Source organism: Lissotriton helveticus, chromosome 1_1 (assembly GCF_964261635.1).
Source record: "Lissotriton helveticus chromosome 1_1, aLisHel1.1, whole genome shotgun sequence".
In the NCBI taxonomy this organism is placed as follows: domain Eukaryota; kingdom Metazoa; phylum Chordata; class Amphibia; order Caudata; family Salamandridae; genus Lissotriton; species Lissotriton helveticus.
In genome coordinates this window covers 1,153,486,521-1,153,502,159 of record NC_136057.1, presented here as the reverse complement: position 1 = coordinate 1,153,502,159, position 15,639 = coordinate 1,153,486,521, and the positions used below count along the sequence as shown (strand labels likewise).

The 15,639-nt window shown below is 44.1% G+C and overlaps 1 protein-coding gene and 1 pseudogene across 6 annotated transcripts in view; one reads left to right on the top strand and one right to left on the bottom strand.

The window, feature by feature from the left end:
• Positions 1-15,639, bottom strand: part of TRABD (TraB domain containing) — a 188,315-nt gene that overhangs the window by 25,998 nt on the left and 146,678 nt on the right. For 4 of the 6 annotated variants that reach the window (XM_078678972.1, XM_078678970.1, XM_078678975.1 and 1 more), the window contains exons 7-8: positions 11,220-11,359; positions 7,290-7,468 (exon numbers count right to left, since the gene is read on the bottom strand). In XM_078678972.1, the coding sequence (XP_078535098.1) occupies positions 7,290-7,468; positions 11,220-11,359 (319 nt within the window). The remainder of the gene's footprint in view (positions 1-7,289; positions 7,469-11,219; positions 11,360-15,639) is intronic. The other 2 variants (XM_078678977.1, XM_078678983.1) reach the window with 1 other exon arrangement.
• LOC144772387 (serine/arginine-rich splicing factor 3 pseudogene) lies at positions 5,974-6,468 on the top strand (annotated as a pseudogene).

Below are 15,639 nucleotides of genomic sequence, written 5' to 3'. Positions count from 1 at the left end.
TTATAATTAAAAAACGAACCAACAAGCTTAAAATGAGGTCTATTTGACGTGAGGACATAAAGAACAGTGCTAAACTGGCCACCATCTTAGACTGGTCAGAAAGAAGACGGAAAAAGTAACGGAAACCGGCTAAAGAAATGTTTTTATACTCTTTTGTCCAAAGGGCAAGATTGTTTAGTGGCCCATAGGATGGCTCAAGATTATTATGATTTAAAAACGAAACAACAAGCTAAAAATAAAGCCTATTAAACAGATATTGCCGATCAGTAAGGCGAATACATTGCGGTCCGAAAGGACATGAATACGAGCAGACATCTTGTAATGGCGAAAATTTTCGGCAATATCTGTTTAATAGGCTTTATTTTTAGCTTGTTGTTTCGTTTTTAAATCATAATAATCTTGAGCCATCCTATGGGCCACTAAACAATCTTGCCCTTTGGACAAAAGAGTATAAAAACATTTCTTTAGCCGGTTTCCGTTACTTTTTCCGTCTTCTTTCTGACCAGTCTAAGATGGTGGCCAGTTTAGCACTGTTCTTTATGTCCTCACGTCAAATAGACCTCATTTTAAGCTTGTTGGTTCGTTTTTTAATTATAACAATCTTGAGCCATACTATCGGCCACTAAACAATCTTGCCCTATGGAGAAAAGATTATAAAAACATTTCCTTATTCGGTTTTCATTACTTTTTTCGTCTTCTTTTTGACCAGTCCAAGATGGCGGCTATGTTAACACTGTTCCTTATGTCATCAGGGAATGCGCGCCTTTTGCGATTGACTAATTAGCATTCTTGATTGATTACACACTTTTGGAGGATATATATACCCTCCAAAATGTGCCTTCATTATTCATTGGAAGACCAGACGACCGCATACATACGCTACGACGACGCCGAACATATGGTAAGTCCCAAAGGACAATGCTATAGGGGCTCTTAGATTGTCTGTTTTGACATACTCTTTATAACTATCTGACAACTTGCACTCTAATTGGGCTTAATCCTATTACAAAACTTATTGTGTAAGGACTCCGGCTGACTGACCATACAGGTTAAACGTGCTAAGATGGCGGGCACGTTTTAGTGTCGTTTTTTCATCCAATATGTGACGTACTGTGTAACAGGTTGGGGCTTTTCGTCCTTATTGTTGACTTGCATTATCGATTTATTTATCTGCCCTATGCACTATGAGATAAGTTTTTATAAACCCATTTAGCTTTACTGCGTGTTAGTTTTACAACTAACACGTATTTCTTGACTTTCTACACGATGATGTTGGTTTTCAAATCTTGGAGATACTAGTATTATCATGCCTTTTTTTTAAATTAGTTGGACTTCTATACTATCGCGAAATGCTCAAAATCTCTAATGTTCAAATATTAACTATAGTGATTATGGGCTATTTGGACATTTGTTGAATATTCTTCTTTTATCCATATTGATATATGCAAATAGGTTTCACTCGGCTGATTACCATTTACGAATGGATACTTGTTATTTATGGTTCTATACCATATATTTCACTCTTCTCTGTATAAACATTCTGCCTGTTCTTCTTTTTAGGCATATACTTTATTCTTCTTTTTCTCGACTGGATCTCAATGAATGGATGATTATTAGATCTGCCAACTACACAAATTATAGTAAGTGCATACTTTCGTATCACCATGACTGATAAACGCTCTCTAACCCCTAGTTAGTTAGGCATTCCATGTAACTGGCTTTTGGTTTTAAATAAAAATACAATCTCATGAAGTCCTACAGACTAGACACATTATTTAGAGATTGACCATGCTTTCGCTCAAACTATTTTGAATCCGTATAGATATCAATATCTGGCTGTACATATAGGTTGTTAAATATGACCACTCTTTCTAAAACATGGATATATTTATTTATAGAAACCTATTGTTCAGACACCTACTAAGACGGATGGGACGTGTAGCATAAAAATACACTGCGTTAAGGTATTTAAAACCATTTATGTTTATAGAGCTGTTATGTAAATATTATAATGTGTACTCCAGTCAAAATTCAGTAGTTACTGCTTTTTTATGATTCTTTCTTACATGGTTAGGCCAATAACACTCTGTATATAGTATACTGGTTTATATTTAGGACAACAAAATGTTTTGCTAACAACGTATGTTCTCCCTGGAATTTAAATGCATTTTTTCAAGTCCTTTTTTTCGTATGCTGTACATATTTAAATGGTCTGGTGTTTTGTAAATTGTTTTTTGAGTTTAAACTGTATGATTTATTTATCTGTGCACGTACTCCTGTATCTATACACACACTGATATATACTTTTGTATCTTTTTAAATGTAGCCCTGAAGAAGTCCGGTTTCGGACGAAACGCGTTGGCTATTTTTATCTGCGAGTTTTTGAATAATAAAAGAAAGAATAAAACGAAGAAAACTGACTTGAAATTTTCTTGGGAGAACAGTTGGATTCCATCTGTGTTAAAAAACAAATGTTTATAAAGCACTAACATCGTGTTGATTATACAGTCTTTGGTGTGCGAGGTCAACTTGTGAAGCTTGCGGGTAATCTTGTAGCCTTCTGGGATGGCTATGGCAATGTCTGGTGCCGAGGTGGGGGTCAGCCAGGTCTCCGTCAGGAAGGCGACGTCTGTGGCGTTGGTGTCGAATAAGTCCGAGAGTTCGACGGCGTGCTTGCGGGCGGAGCGGGTGTTGAGCAGTATGCATGTGAGGAAGTTGGGTTCTTCGGTGGGTGGGTTAGCGGGCCGGATACTGGTGAAGCTGCAGCTCCGGCAGGAGAAGGGTCCTTGTGTGTGCTTCGGGGTGGCCAGGTAGCAGGTGCGTGACCGTCCGGCTTTGAGTGCGTGGAGGGTGCTGGAGTCGTATTGGTGGTGTGCGTCGTGGTGAATGCGGGGTCCAGGCGCTGGGCGCGGTCCACGTGCAGACGGGCGCAGACAGGCTTGCCTTAGGTGCACCTTTGGCGCCATGTGAGGGAGGGAGGAGCAGCTGGGAGGCGGGAGCGGGCCGGCAAATGGGCGCAGAGGTAAAGAAAGTGGACGGGGACGAGCGGGCACACAGCGGGATACAGAAGGTAAAGGTGGGCACAAAGGGGCACAAAACAACAATGCTAACTGAGCAGGAGGGGGCACTGAGCGGGGGTACCCGGGCAAAGTGAGGCACAGAAGGGCGCAAATATAGAGAGCACAGAAAGAAAAACAAGCAGGCACAAACCAGTATTAGCGGCAGCAGTGACTCAGGAGGGCTGTGTGGTGGCGTGGGGGAGTAACCCAGTTTGGGTGTTTGACTCAAAGGTGGTCACATGGCAGGGTTGTGTGAGCGTGGGGTTCGTGAGATAGTTCGGGTGTTTGACTCAAAGGTGGTCACATGGAAGGGTTGTGTGAGCTTGGGATTCGTGAGATAGTTTGGGTGCTTGACTCAAAGGTGGTCACATGGAAGGATTGTGTGAGCTTGGGGTTTCTGAGATAGTTTGGGTGTTTGACTCAAAGGTGGTCACAATGAAGGGTTGTGTGAGCTTGGGGTTGGCGAGATAGTTTGGGTGTTTGAATGAAAGGTGGTCACATCGAAGGATTGTGTTTGAGACCTTGTGTTGAGGTGACTGTAAAGGATGGGTGTGGTAGTTCTGGGGTGGGTTTGGGTGTTAGTGTTGGGCTGGACATCAGGATGAGCTTGTTTTTTGGTGTAAGAGGTCGGGATGAAGGTAAGATGAGCGCTCTACTCAAGAAACCATCAGCCGACCCCACCGACCTCAAGAACTACCGCCCCATCTCGCTGCTCCCGTTCCCGGCTAAAGTCATCGAGAAGACCGTCAACAAGCAACTGGCCGCCTTCCTCGAGACGAACGGCTCCCTCGACCTCTCGCAGTCTGGCTTCCGGGCCAACCACAGCACCGAGACCGCCTTGATCGCAGCTACAGATGACATCCGAGCCCTGCTTGACAACGGAGAAACAGCGGCCCTCATCCTCCTGGACCTCTCCGCGGCCTTCGACACTGTCTGCCACCGTACCCTAGTACAGCGCCTCAGCAACGTCGGAATCCAGGAGAAGGCACTGGAGTGGATCACCTCCTTCCTCGCCGGAAGGACACAGAGAGTCCGCCTCCCTCCGTTCAGATCGGAAGCCACCGAAGTCATCTGCTGCGTCCCTCAAGGCTCCTCGCTCAGTCCAACACTCTTCAACGTCTACATGAGCCCCCTCGCAGCCATCGCACGCCAGCACAACCTGAACATCATCTCCTACGCCGACGACACCCAGCTGATCCTCTCCCTCACCAACGACCCCGCCACCGCCAGAGCCAACCTGCACGAAGGGATGACAGACGTAGCCAAATGGATGTCGAACAGCCGCCTGAAACTGAACTGAGACAAGACGGAAGTCCTAATCCTGGGATCCTCACCCTCCGCCTGGGACGACTCCTGGTGGCCCCCCACCCTGGGCAGCGCACCCAAACCAACTGACCACGCACGCAACCTGGGCTTCATCCTGGACTCCTCCCTCTCCATGACCAGACAAGTCAACGCCGTCTCCTCGTCGTGCTTCAACATCCTGCGCATGCTACGCAAGATCTTCCGATGGATCCCCACCGAGACCAGGAAGACGGTCACCCAGGCCCTCGTCACCAGCCGTCTGGACTACGGCAACTCCCTCTACGCCGGAACCACCGCCAAACTCCAGAAAAGACTCCAGCGGATCCAGAACACCTCAGCACGACTCATCCTGGACATCCCCCGCCGCAGCCACATCTCCGGACACCTGAGAGACCTGCACTGGCTCCCGGTCAACAAGAGAATCACCTTCCGGCTCCTCACCCACGCACACAAAGCCCTACACAACCAAGGACCAGGATACCTCAACAGCCGCCTCAACTTCTACGCTCCCAAACGTCAGCTTCGATCGACCAGCCACGCCCTCGCCGCCGTCCCCCGCATCCGAAGAGCCACCACTGGAGGAAGGTCCTTCTCCTACCTGGCCGCCAAGACTTGGAACTCCCTTCCGATCCACCTCCGCCTGACCCAGGACCACCTCGCCTTCAGGAAGCAGCTCAAGACCTGGCTGTTCGAGCAGTAGCGGATCCCCTCCCCCCCCAGCGCCATGAGACCCTCCGGGTGAGTAGTGCGCTATACAAATGATCTGATTGATTGATTGATTGATTGAGAGTGGTAAGGGCTCTGGTGGAGATGAGACAGTGGGGTGGTAGATTTCCTTGGGCTGCAGGTGTGAAAGGGCATCTAGAGGGAGTGTGGAAGGTTGCTGGGAGGGTAGATTTGTGCAGGGATTTGCCCAGCGTCGGCTGCCATTAAAAAAGGGTGGTGGGCGGGTGGGGTGAGCGCAGTGGGAGAGCGCGCAGAGAGGGCAATGGGGAGGCGGGAAGGCATGTTATTATTAATAAATAAAAACATTTAAAAACTTACCTGACGCTGCCTCCCGCGTTGCTCCTACTGGCCTCTTCCTGGGTTGGCATTGTAAATGACTATGCCTTTTATTTATGTGTTATGAAAACCTGCAAGCGGTGCGTAAACACGCGCTTTGTACAAATAGTCCTTGCTTACGAGAAGCAAGGCTGGCAGTTAAAGAGGCACAGTTATTGCCAGCCTTGCTTCTCGTAAGCAAAGGCTATATGTACAGAGTGCATGTGTACGCACCTCTTGCAAGTTTTCAAAACACATAAATAAAAGGCATTGTCATTTACAATGCGAATAGCTCAAACTCTCGCAGAAGCGAGACCTATTGCATTGCAAATGCTTGTTTCTAGAATATGGTCTAGAACTTTGGCAGTTGATTTTGATAAAGGTCCTCCAATGGAATTTCTTCTCAGTCCAAGGTTTTCACTTCAGTTGTGCATTCGAGACTCATGCAAATACAGAGGACCGTTTGGACTCCTTAGGCCATTTTGGCTTCGGGACAAGGCAGAAGAGAAGAGGTCACGAGAGCTGAAGTTGAAGGTCGCTAGAGTGCAGAATGCATTCCAGAGAGGTCATGGTTGGCGACTCTTGTCCTCTGGACTGTAAAGTATATTTTGGGAACCTTGGGAACAACAGAAACAAGACTGAGTTGGAGCGTGCTTTCGGGTATTACGGACCACTGCGGAGTGTGTGGGTAGCACAAAACCCACCTGGATTTCCTTTTATTGAATTTGAAGATCCACGAAATGCTGCAGATGCTGTGAGAGAATTAGATGGAAGAACACTGTGTGGTCGCTGTGTAAGAGTTGAGCTGTCGAATGGCGAAAAAAGTAGAAGAAACTATGGTCCGCCTCCATCGTGAGATGGGGGCTGACTTCAAAGAGATGACTAGAGGCTGAAGAAGCCTGCCCCCTCGTCGCCACGACGAATGAGCTTTTCTCGCAGCCGTAGCAGGGCTCTCTCTAGACATTGAAATCATGAAATATCCTTATCCAGAGAGAGGAACCACAAGCCTTGATGTTCATTCTCTTAAACGTAGAAGCAGCCTAGGTCAAATGAAAAGAAATAACACATCAGCCTTCAGAAGGAAATGTTTGGAGAATTGCATTTTGGAAAGGTCTTGTTTAAATACTTCATAAGCTTGGTGCATGTTTTAAAATGTTTTAGCTGTTGATTTACTTTGTATTGTCTCGTAACCATTAACTGTTGTAAAGAAGTGAATCTGTATATGATTTTTGAGCAGATCTTATGACAACTGTAAACCTAAACCTTACATGTTTCAAAGACGAGGTCTTTTGTAATCAGACAAATGTTGGCATAATAATAATAATTCTGGTATCATTCTACATCTGATGTACGAATGTGTGCTGATTGCCCCTTTTTGGCAAAATGGGTAAGGATAGAAGTTTATAAAATATTTGAATATGATATTTTATGTCAACTAGACTGGTCTGCTCTGGGCCTTTAAGTAGCGATCCTCACACTCCTACAAAAAGAAAATGTATTCTTCTTGGATCACCTGCTTGCACTAGCATCAACATCGACATTGTACAAGTGCCAAAAGGTGAATAACGTCTCTTATCACTCCTGGTGATCATCAATAGGTTTTCATTTTAAGAACTTGCATCATTCTAAGTATGGTAGAGATCAGAGCTATCGCCCCAAGTGTAGAAACTGCCTTTCTCTCTTTCTGTCTTTGAAATGATTTCTATAAAAATGTTTTACAAACTCCACAAGGGGTAGATCATCTGAAAATCACAGCGCGTATTACCCGAGTCACCTTACGATAAAATATTGAGAAAATATTTCTATACCAAAACAAAATCGTAAACTATTTACACAGTACTGAGCAATCGAAAAGAGAAAACAAGTTTATATCACAATACTTGCTATTACTTTCTGAAGTACGAGGTAGTTCTGTTTTCTTTGCGGCCTGCCTTAGCATGTAGGTTAAATAGACATCTCTCTCAGAAACGATTGTTCGATGGAGGTCGGGAAATTCCCCAATCATTTCTGCCATCATCTGTTCCAGCAAGTCCTTTTGTTTGCATTTCTCTACGTCATCTTTACTGAAAGAAAGGTAAGCACATATCTACTTTCAGATTTAAAATTGGGCTAAGTTTATTTCATATCATGACTTTATATTTACAAATATTTACAAGGGAACCTCCAATATGTATGATAGCTAGTGGAAAAATACCATGATTAGAATACCTTTCCCATGTTTACCTGAAAAGCGGTTTAGCTCACTGAAAGCAAAACCTTGTAGCGAAAGATCAGAAGAGGGTTCAATGAAGTGAGATCAAGTCAGTCCTCCAGTAGTCATGGTGTAGATTTATTAACCCTTTAGCAAAAGAAATGCAATCAAGTCTGTATATTAACCATCCTCCTAGCTTCGTCATTCTACCATTTCACAACCAGGCCTTAGCCCCACTAGGGACAATATTATCTCCTTATCATACACAGTTACAGTTCATAATTCAAATACACAAATATCAAGGTAAATTCTGCTAAAAGTGTTATCATCAATCAGAATTTAAATATTCAGTCAGTACTTTCACCTACTGGAAAGGCACCAGGACAAGTGACATCTCTCTGGCTCTACATGCACCAACCTAGGCTTGTGGGGCCAGTGCCTCAAATGGAATAAACTGCACCATCCTCTCAGTGCACAATTGTCGAAACTCCCAAGGGGCATCTTAGGAACAAGGGTAGACTAACCTAATCGCAGCTAAGAGACTGTACTGTTAAAAAGAACTACTCTGCACCTCAGTACCACTGCCAGTGACTCATCACAGAAAGTGTAACTTTCTGACTTGCAGTTCTTCCGTTGAGGGAGGATGGACGAAGGATAGTTGGCCTCTACAGGGCGCCGCGGCCAGGGCGACTGACGCTGGAATCTGGGGACCACGGTTCGATCCCCGGCTCCGGCGGCAGGTTAGCCCAGCACCATGTGACTCTGGGCAATAGCTCGCTTAATCTTCCCGACGGCCCCCAGCGCCTAGAGACCCTTACGGGTGATTGTGCGCTTTACAAATGTGGACTTTACTTTACTTTACATACAGTGGGTCAATTTTTCAAAACGTTGGCAGCGAAAAAATGAGGATGAAACAAGCATGCTGATCTTTGACGGCCCTTTGTAATAATGAAACATAAATGCAAGAATGCATGGAGATAGGATTGAGGTCCTCACATGGCTCAACAAGGCGTGCCACGCTGTAACTGTTGTAAAGTTGACTGCCTGTCCATTGCGCGAGGCTCTGGTGGCCAAGGGGTGCCTCTAAAGTGTACCTTCCAGCACTCCTCTGCACAATATTTGCAATTTCCCTTACCCAGGGTCCTTGAAATCCCCACAGTTTTTGTCTGTGTGATAATGTGTGAGATGTTGCAAGTGTAGTGTGGCTGAGGAAGTATACTCAGTAAATGGTTAGCAAAAGACAGAAGTTAATGCTGCACGAGATGGTAGATCCCTTCGCGGGTTGCATTGTTCCTTCCCTTGCACATGACCACTTGTCTGCTGCTGTCCTGGTAATGAACAGTGGTTCTGCCAGGTTTAGAAAGGGTATCAATTATTTGTGCAATTCGTCCCTCTATCAAGATGAGACTAACATTCAATGAGAAATATCAAAATTAAGTCCAAAGAAAAGAAACTCTTATACTTCAGACTCAGTATATGATTTTATAGCCAATTGCTAGAAATTGTGTGCTGAAAAATGAGAAAACAACAAATATATGCACACACAGATATATACAATATACAATTACACTTAAATTGGTGACGTGAAGATAGACCTGGAGGATAGAGAAAGCTACCTGACTGAAACCTATGAAGAGTTGAAATGTAGAAAGTAAGCTGTGGACGCATGTGGTTCTTGCAGCCAGTCTGACATGAAACAACTGGAGGCTACCCTGTGTGGACGCAGATTCAACAAGCATTGGCATAGCCAATAGGTCTCGCTTTTGGGACCTTATAAGTATTTAGTTATGCAGCACATTATCATTGGTGCAACAACATCAGCTGTTGCATGGCTAAACACTTATAAGGTCCCAAAGGCGAGACCTATTGGCTATGCCAATGCTGGTCTTCACTGTCCTTAAATCCCGTGACAAGTCCATCATGTTGTACTTGACATGTTATGAGGAATTGGCAACGTGCATGTTTCATTGGTAAGCTTGCGAGCTAACTCACGTTTTCAAAACTGTTTATTGAATTGATTTATTTCAAACAACACTGTTTACTGAATTCATTAATTTTAATCCGTTGGAGATGCTGGTGATTGAACCCGGGGCCTCATACATGTAAAGCATGCGTTCTACCACTGAGCTACATCCCCTTCCGTAGTGACGTGCTCAAATCAGACGTATTGAGGAAACAAAAGCGGCTGTGATCTTTCACACTCCATGAGAGCTAACTGACGCTTTTAACACAGTTTACTGAATTAATTTATATTAAGCGGCACAGTGGTTTAACAGAAATCAATTTTCGGGAAATACAGATATTTAAAAATAAATAACAAAACGTGGAGATGCTGGGGATTGTACCCGGGGCCTCATACTTGCAAAGCATGCGTTCTACCACTGAGCTACATCCTCTTTCGTAGTGACGTGCTCAAATCAGACGTATTGAGGAAACAAAAGTTACAGTGCTGTTATTTCTGAATGGTAGTGAAAGAGACACAGAAAAGCGAGATAGCGTGCCTGGACAATAAAATAATAGCAATCAAGAGAGCGCTCTCTCCCGTCTGCTTAAGAATATGACATAATACTTGGTATCGAGATTTGTTTATCGCATCTCCTTTGCCCGTCTTTTGAAAATAAGGTTATATGAAGAAACACAGCAGCAGATCTCAGGGTTACGTTTCTTTATGAAATGTTTTTCAGTTTGTAGCTTTTACTTAAATTTGAAGAAACGTTAACATATTTTCCTTCAGCGCTTTGCCCGTTTCAGGAGCGCTGCGCTTTATCTACTTGTTCAGAGCGCTTCGAACCAATATTCTTCAAGCACGCTGAAACAGAGTGCACCTTCGAGAAATTGTAAACAAACGGCGCTGTTATTTAATAAAGGCCTAAGGGCATGTTGTGTCAGAGGTGGGAGGTGTCTGGAAGCGGCACTGTTACTAAATAAATCAAGGAGCACAGGCATGCTGTGACGGAGGTGTGAGAGGTCTGGCAGGGTACAGATGGCCTGGCCGTGAAGCAGGGGGCGGGGCAGCGCTGGGGAAGCCTGTGGGAGGGTGATTGATGCCTTTGATGTGGGGAGGGAGGAGAGCCTTTTGCGAGCCTTGTGCAGGAGAAATGAACAGATGTCCGTGAGGTGTGGGAGGAGTGCCTGATGCGCGTGCTTGCTGCTGTCACGTGGTTCACGTGAACTTAAAGGAAACCGCAGGGCAAGAAGCCCTTAGTTTCACGAGGATTTTGGCTACTTGAATTCTCGCTCCGCACGATGCGCTTGCGCGCATCGATAGGTCGCGAGACCTAAAAACAGAGCATTTCAGGAATGTGTGGGGAGCGTGGAACTCTCCATGGTGATCTTTATGCATATCTACCTATTTTTAGAATGAGAGGGAGATAGAGTCCTCTTCGTTCCTTGCATATTTTTCTTGCTAGCTGTGGACAGCGACCCACATTTCAGAATATTCTTGAACTGTCATTCTAAATAATATGTTTCAGAGTATCAATGCTGAAATTAAGTACTTTATTTTAGAATAGTGACGTATAATTAAAAATACTAAATGTTTTGCATCACAATTTCCTGACTTCTTACGATAGATGTCATTAAACATATTTTACATGAAAAAACTAGCCAAATGATTTTCTTACCTGATTGGATCAGATAAGAAGCAGAGACCCCATGCAAGTTTGGCTTTCTGCCATAGAGAAAGTGCAGCAATAGCTCTCTTGAAAGTGACGGGTATGGGTCTATCTCCAAGATGAAATTTACAGAAAGGCACTCTACTAGCCTGCGACAAAAAATAATAATAAAGCAAATGTATTAAGATAGATCCATATATACAGTGCAATACCAATCACAACAAATTACATATCTGATCATAAATTAAAAACTTCCATGCACATTAAAGAAGTGATTTCCATTACTCTTTACACAATTGAGTTCTAACAAACACGACATATGCTTTCAATCCTTTTACTTTTACAAATGAGACAATTTAAATTTTTACAATTTGGACAGATAACAGTATGTGTGTACTGGAATCAACAAGTTGCATTTCGCACATATACAGTATGTACTTATGAATAGCTTTTGACCACGCTCATATGCTACTATGCGAAGTCCTACCCTTAAAAGCCCATTATGGTTGAGGGAGTCAAAAAGGGCACTAATATATGCATATTCCAATGAAAAAAGTTATTTACCTTTGGTCAAAATCTTTTTGGTGGATACTCCATCTACCAGTAGGTTCCTCGACTTCTAAATATTCCCTGGTGCCAGATTTGCTGTGAACACTTCACAATAGCTCCATCTGGCATCAGTGGCATCACAGCATCCTGATGGTAGTTCTTCGTACATTTTTTACAAGTCCTCAGAAGAAGAAATTAGGATGGTATCGTTTCAAAAATGAATATGCAGTGCAGCAAAATGAAATTGGAACCTTATAAATTTTCAGAGGTCTGTGATGATCTTTCATAACAAGGAGACGGGCGGTATTTGTGTGGAGTCAGTGGTTAGAAATATTGCTACGAAATATAAGTAACTTTTTCTTCTGATGAATAGTTCTTCATGCAGATTCCTCACCTCTTGAATAATACCACAACAGTTACTCCCTCCAGGTGGTGAGCCTGAAGGAGTGGTAAAACCAGTAAATGCTAGGCAATGTAACAAGTGAAATGGTCATTCACTCTCATTTCAAATTCATGAAATAAGAGCTTGGCGAATGTGTAAAGGAAAGCCCATGCCGCCGTGCAACACATCTCTGCTTTGGGCACTCCCATGGCCAGTGCCAAGGTAGAGGCCTTTGTTCTGGAGGAATGAGCCTGGAATTCTGGTTATTTCCTTAATGCAGAAGACAATCCACCATCACAGTCATCTTTTGCATCTCCTTGCCCTTCTTGTTACCCACATATCCAACGAAGAGTTGATTTTCGGATCTAAATTCCTTCATACAATGGATGTAGAAGTGGACTGCCCTGCGATGGTCCAGCCTACGTAACTTCCCCTCCTCTTAGGTGAGATGAGAGTGGTAGTGGGTGGATCGTAGGGGAAGGGAAAAATGAGAAGTGTAATGGAAAGCTGAAGAGCCCCATATGGAACAGAGTAACTAGCTAAGGCAGGTGAGCTGCTTTAGTTTTCAGAACCAGTCAACACCATCTTAAAACTGTTTTGTACAATGGGGAAAACATACTGGGACTCACTGTCCAAAACAACTTTGAATTTAATATCCATTTTCAGCTAATTCAAGCCCTCGTGATGATAAACAAGAGTGGATTATATGGTAAATTTCACTAATGGGGTATGCCAAAACAGCTGCCCCACATTCGCCAGTCAAACAGTACCAAAAGACGTACTGGCGCCTAGACTTCTGGATGTATACAATACAGCTATTGCTAAAGAAAGGCTCCACCCCACCAATGCTAGAGGCTAGGATGCAACTCATACTGATGCAACTTGTAAAGTGATTGTTATTAAACAATGACAATAAACGAAGATTCTGACACGAAGAATAGTGTTAAATAGACCAATAGCAAGAGAAGTGCCCTTTATGACCTCCCAGTTCCTTAAAGGACTCAATGATTTTTGGGCATTAGGTATGTTGTACCGGTCGTCCTTGGTACGGTCTTCCACAAAACTTTTTGCCTTCACCCCTCCAGGCTTCTGAATTTCAATTCTGTTGGCACTTGATGCCGGTTGTGGGAAGCTGGCTCTCTATATACTATACCAAAAAGGAGGTATAGTGTGCAGACAGTCCAGTGGATCCCAGAGGCTTTACAGAGCATAAAGTAGATAATACTAATGCTCTCTTTTGTGGTAATGTGGGCGAGCAGTTAGGCTTGTCAGAGGTTACTGTTAAGCATTTGTTGTACACACGGTGTGGCTATATTTATTCTGTAGAACCACAGAACTTCGTCTTATGTAAAAAGTTTTGAAATAGAAATACTTTTTAATGTAAAAAATGGACATTTAGTGCAATTTTCTGACTTAGCAATGTTAACCTATGAGATGAAGAAAACATTCAACCTACTTATAGGCAACATCGACTTACAAGACCAGTCTTCTAAAGTTAAGTAAGGTCAGTACTGACTATGGCTCAGTTCAGCACCAACAGTACATCACCAGCGGCACAGGGGTGGCCGAGTGCCCAATACAGACCAATTGGAACTAGGGCAATCGGACAGGGGCTGCTTACAAGTAGCAGTGGCTTGGGGGACCAGTCTCCGGGGGTTGAGGCCAACACTGGACAGGTCCCAAGGCAGCACCAACACTACACCACCAGCAGCACAGGGGAGGACGAGTGCAGGGTTTCAACACAACATTGGGTGCTTAATGAAAAGCAATGGAGTGAGGCCAAATCTGAATAGGACTGCAGGCTCAGGACAGGAGGTTGGTCAAAGGAAACTAACAGTTGTAGAGATACGTTGCGATGCTCGGGTGACTCAGGGACACCTTTTGTCCTCTTCACCAAGGGCCAGGACGGACGGGGGCAGGGTTTATAGACGCTGGACTGTCCACGCTATTCAGGCTCTATCTCAGATCAATAATCAAACGGTGAATAGAAATAACCACAAAGCCTATTTCAACCCTCAGACACCACAAAAGGGCCACATTCCCCCTATAGAACACAAGCCTCAGTATAAGATGCAGCTTTGTCAATATTCTGCAACAAAATGAAAAGACAGGCTCTGTGCATCTCTTTTCCTGGAAAAGCACCCATTTTATTGTATAGAAATCTGTTAATATGAACTTAATATACAAGTTACTTACCTTCAGTAACACTCTTTTGGGTGGAATCTCTATATAACTGCAGATTCTTCACCTTGGAATGTTCTCCATGTGCCAGACTGGAGTTGAAAACATTTTTCAGCAGTGTTCCTATGCACTTCTAGGTGGTGCTGTGTGAGTTCGCATTGGCTCCATAACACCTACATACCACCTGCAAAGTGACAGAGTGGAAGCTCATACAAGGGACCTGCACACTGGCGTCAGATACTTATTTTCCCTTCTGCACCAAAAGACGCAGTGTGTGAACAGCTGTTGGTAATCTCTAACTTCAGAACGTTTTAGCTGCTAAAGAGAGGGCACTCCACAGAATGGGGAGGAGGGAAGACAGGGAGGGATCTGCAGTTAGATTAGCCACAAGAAAGAAGGTTACCAAACGGAAAATAACTTGTTCTTCTGGTGGATACTTCCAACTGCAGATTCCGCAGATACCAAAGCAGTACCTCCGAAAGGTGGCAGGTCAGTGGAGTGAAATATCAACAAAAAATCTTGCAGGACCAAGCAGGCAAAATGACTGCGCTTCCATTGGAGACCAAAGTCCTCTGATCTCCATCTCCCAAGCGAAGTAGGGGCACTCCATCACTGTTATCAGCTGTAGGAAAGGGAATAGAAGGAGCCGGCCGATGGACCAATTTCAAACGAGCAACCACCATTGCAAATCTTGAGACGGTTGCAGCGGAATAGGAGGACAAGAAGCATCAGAGCTGCTTTCAATATGACCCAGGACCAAGGCTGAATCAAAGGGATTGTAGACTGGTCATCCTTAGGGTGGTCTTTCCCCAGATTATTTGCCCTTTACCGCCTATTTTTGATGATTCACTTTGTGGGTCTTAGGACTCTAAGCACTTTACCACAGCTAACCAGTACTAAAGTGCATGTGCTTCTCCCATAAACCATGATGCTCTTGTCCTGCTTAAAGGACTCCACTTTAGACTGCAGACTTGGAAGGCCTGCTTTTCTCTTGTGTTGCCCTGCTGCCTGCTGTTCTCTGACTCTGCTGAAGAAGAGTTAGACTCTGCTTTTCCTCAAAGTGATCTCCAAGGGCTTGAACGCTTCCCTCCTGATTTCTGATGCCTCAGGGATACAATAGACTTCTTGCAATTCTGCTGGGGCTCCTGGACTGCGACAGTGTTCCTATGGAACACTATCGCTTATCTAGCGCTTGTTCCAGTTTCTTCGTTGAATCTCTTCCATCGCAAGAGGCTTTCCAGAATATCATATTACTGATTTTAAAATTTAGCGGGACCAGGTCGCTTTTCAAATATACCTACACGAGGCTTGTTTGAT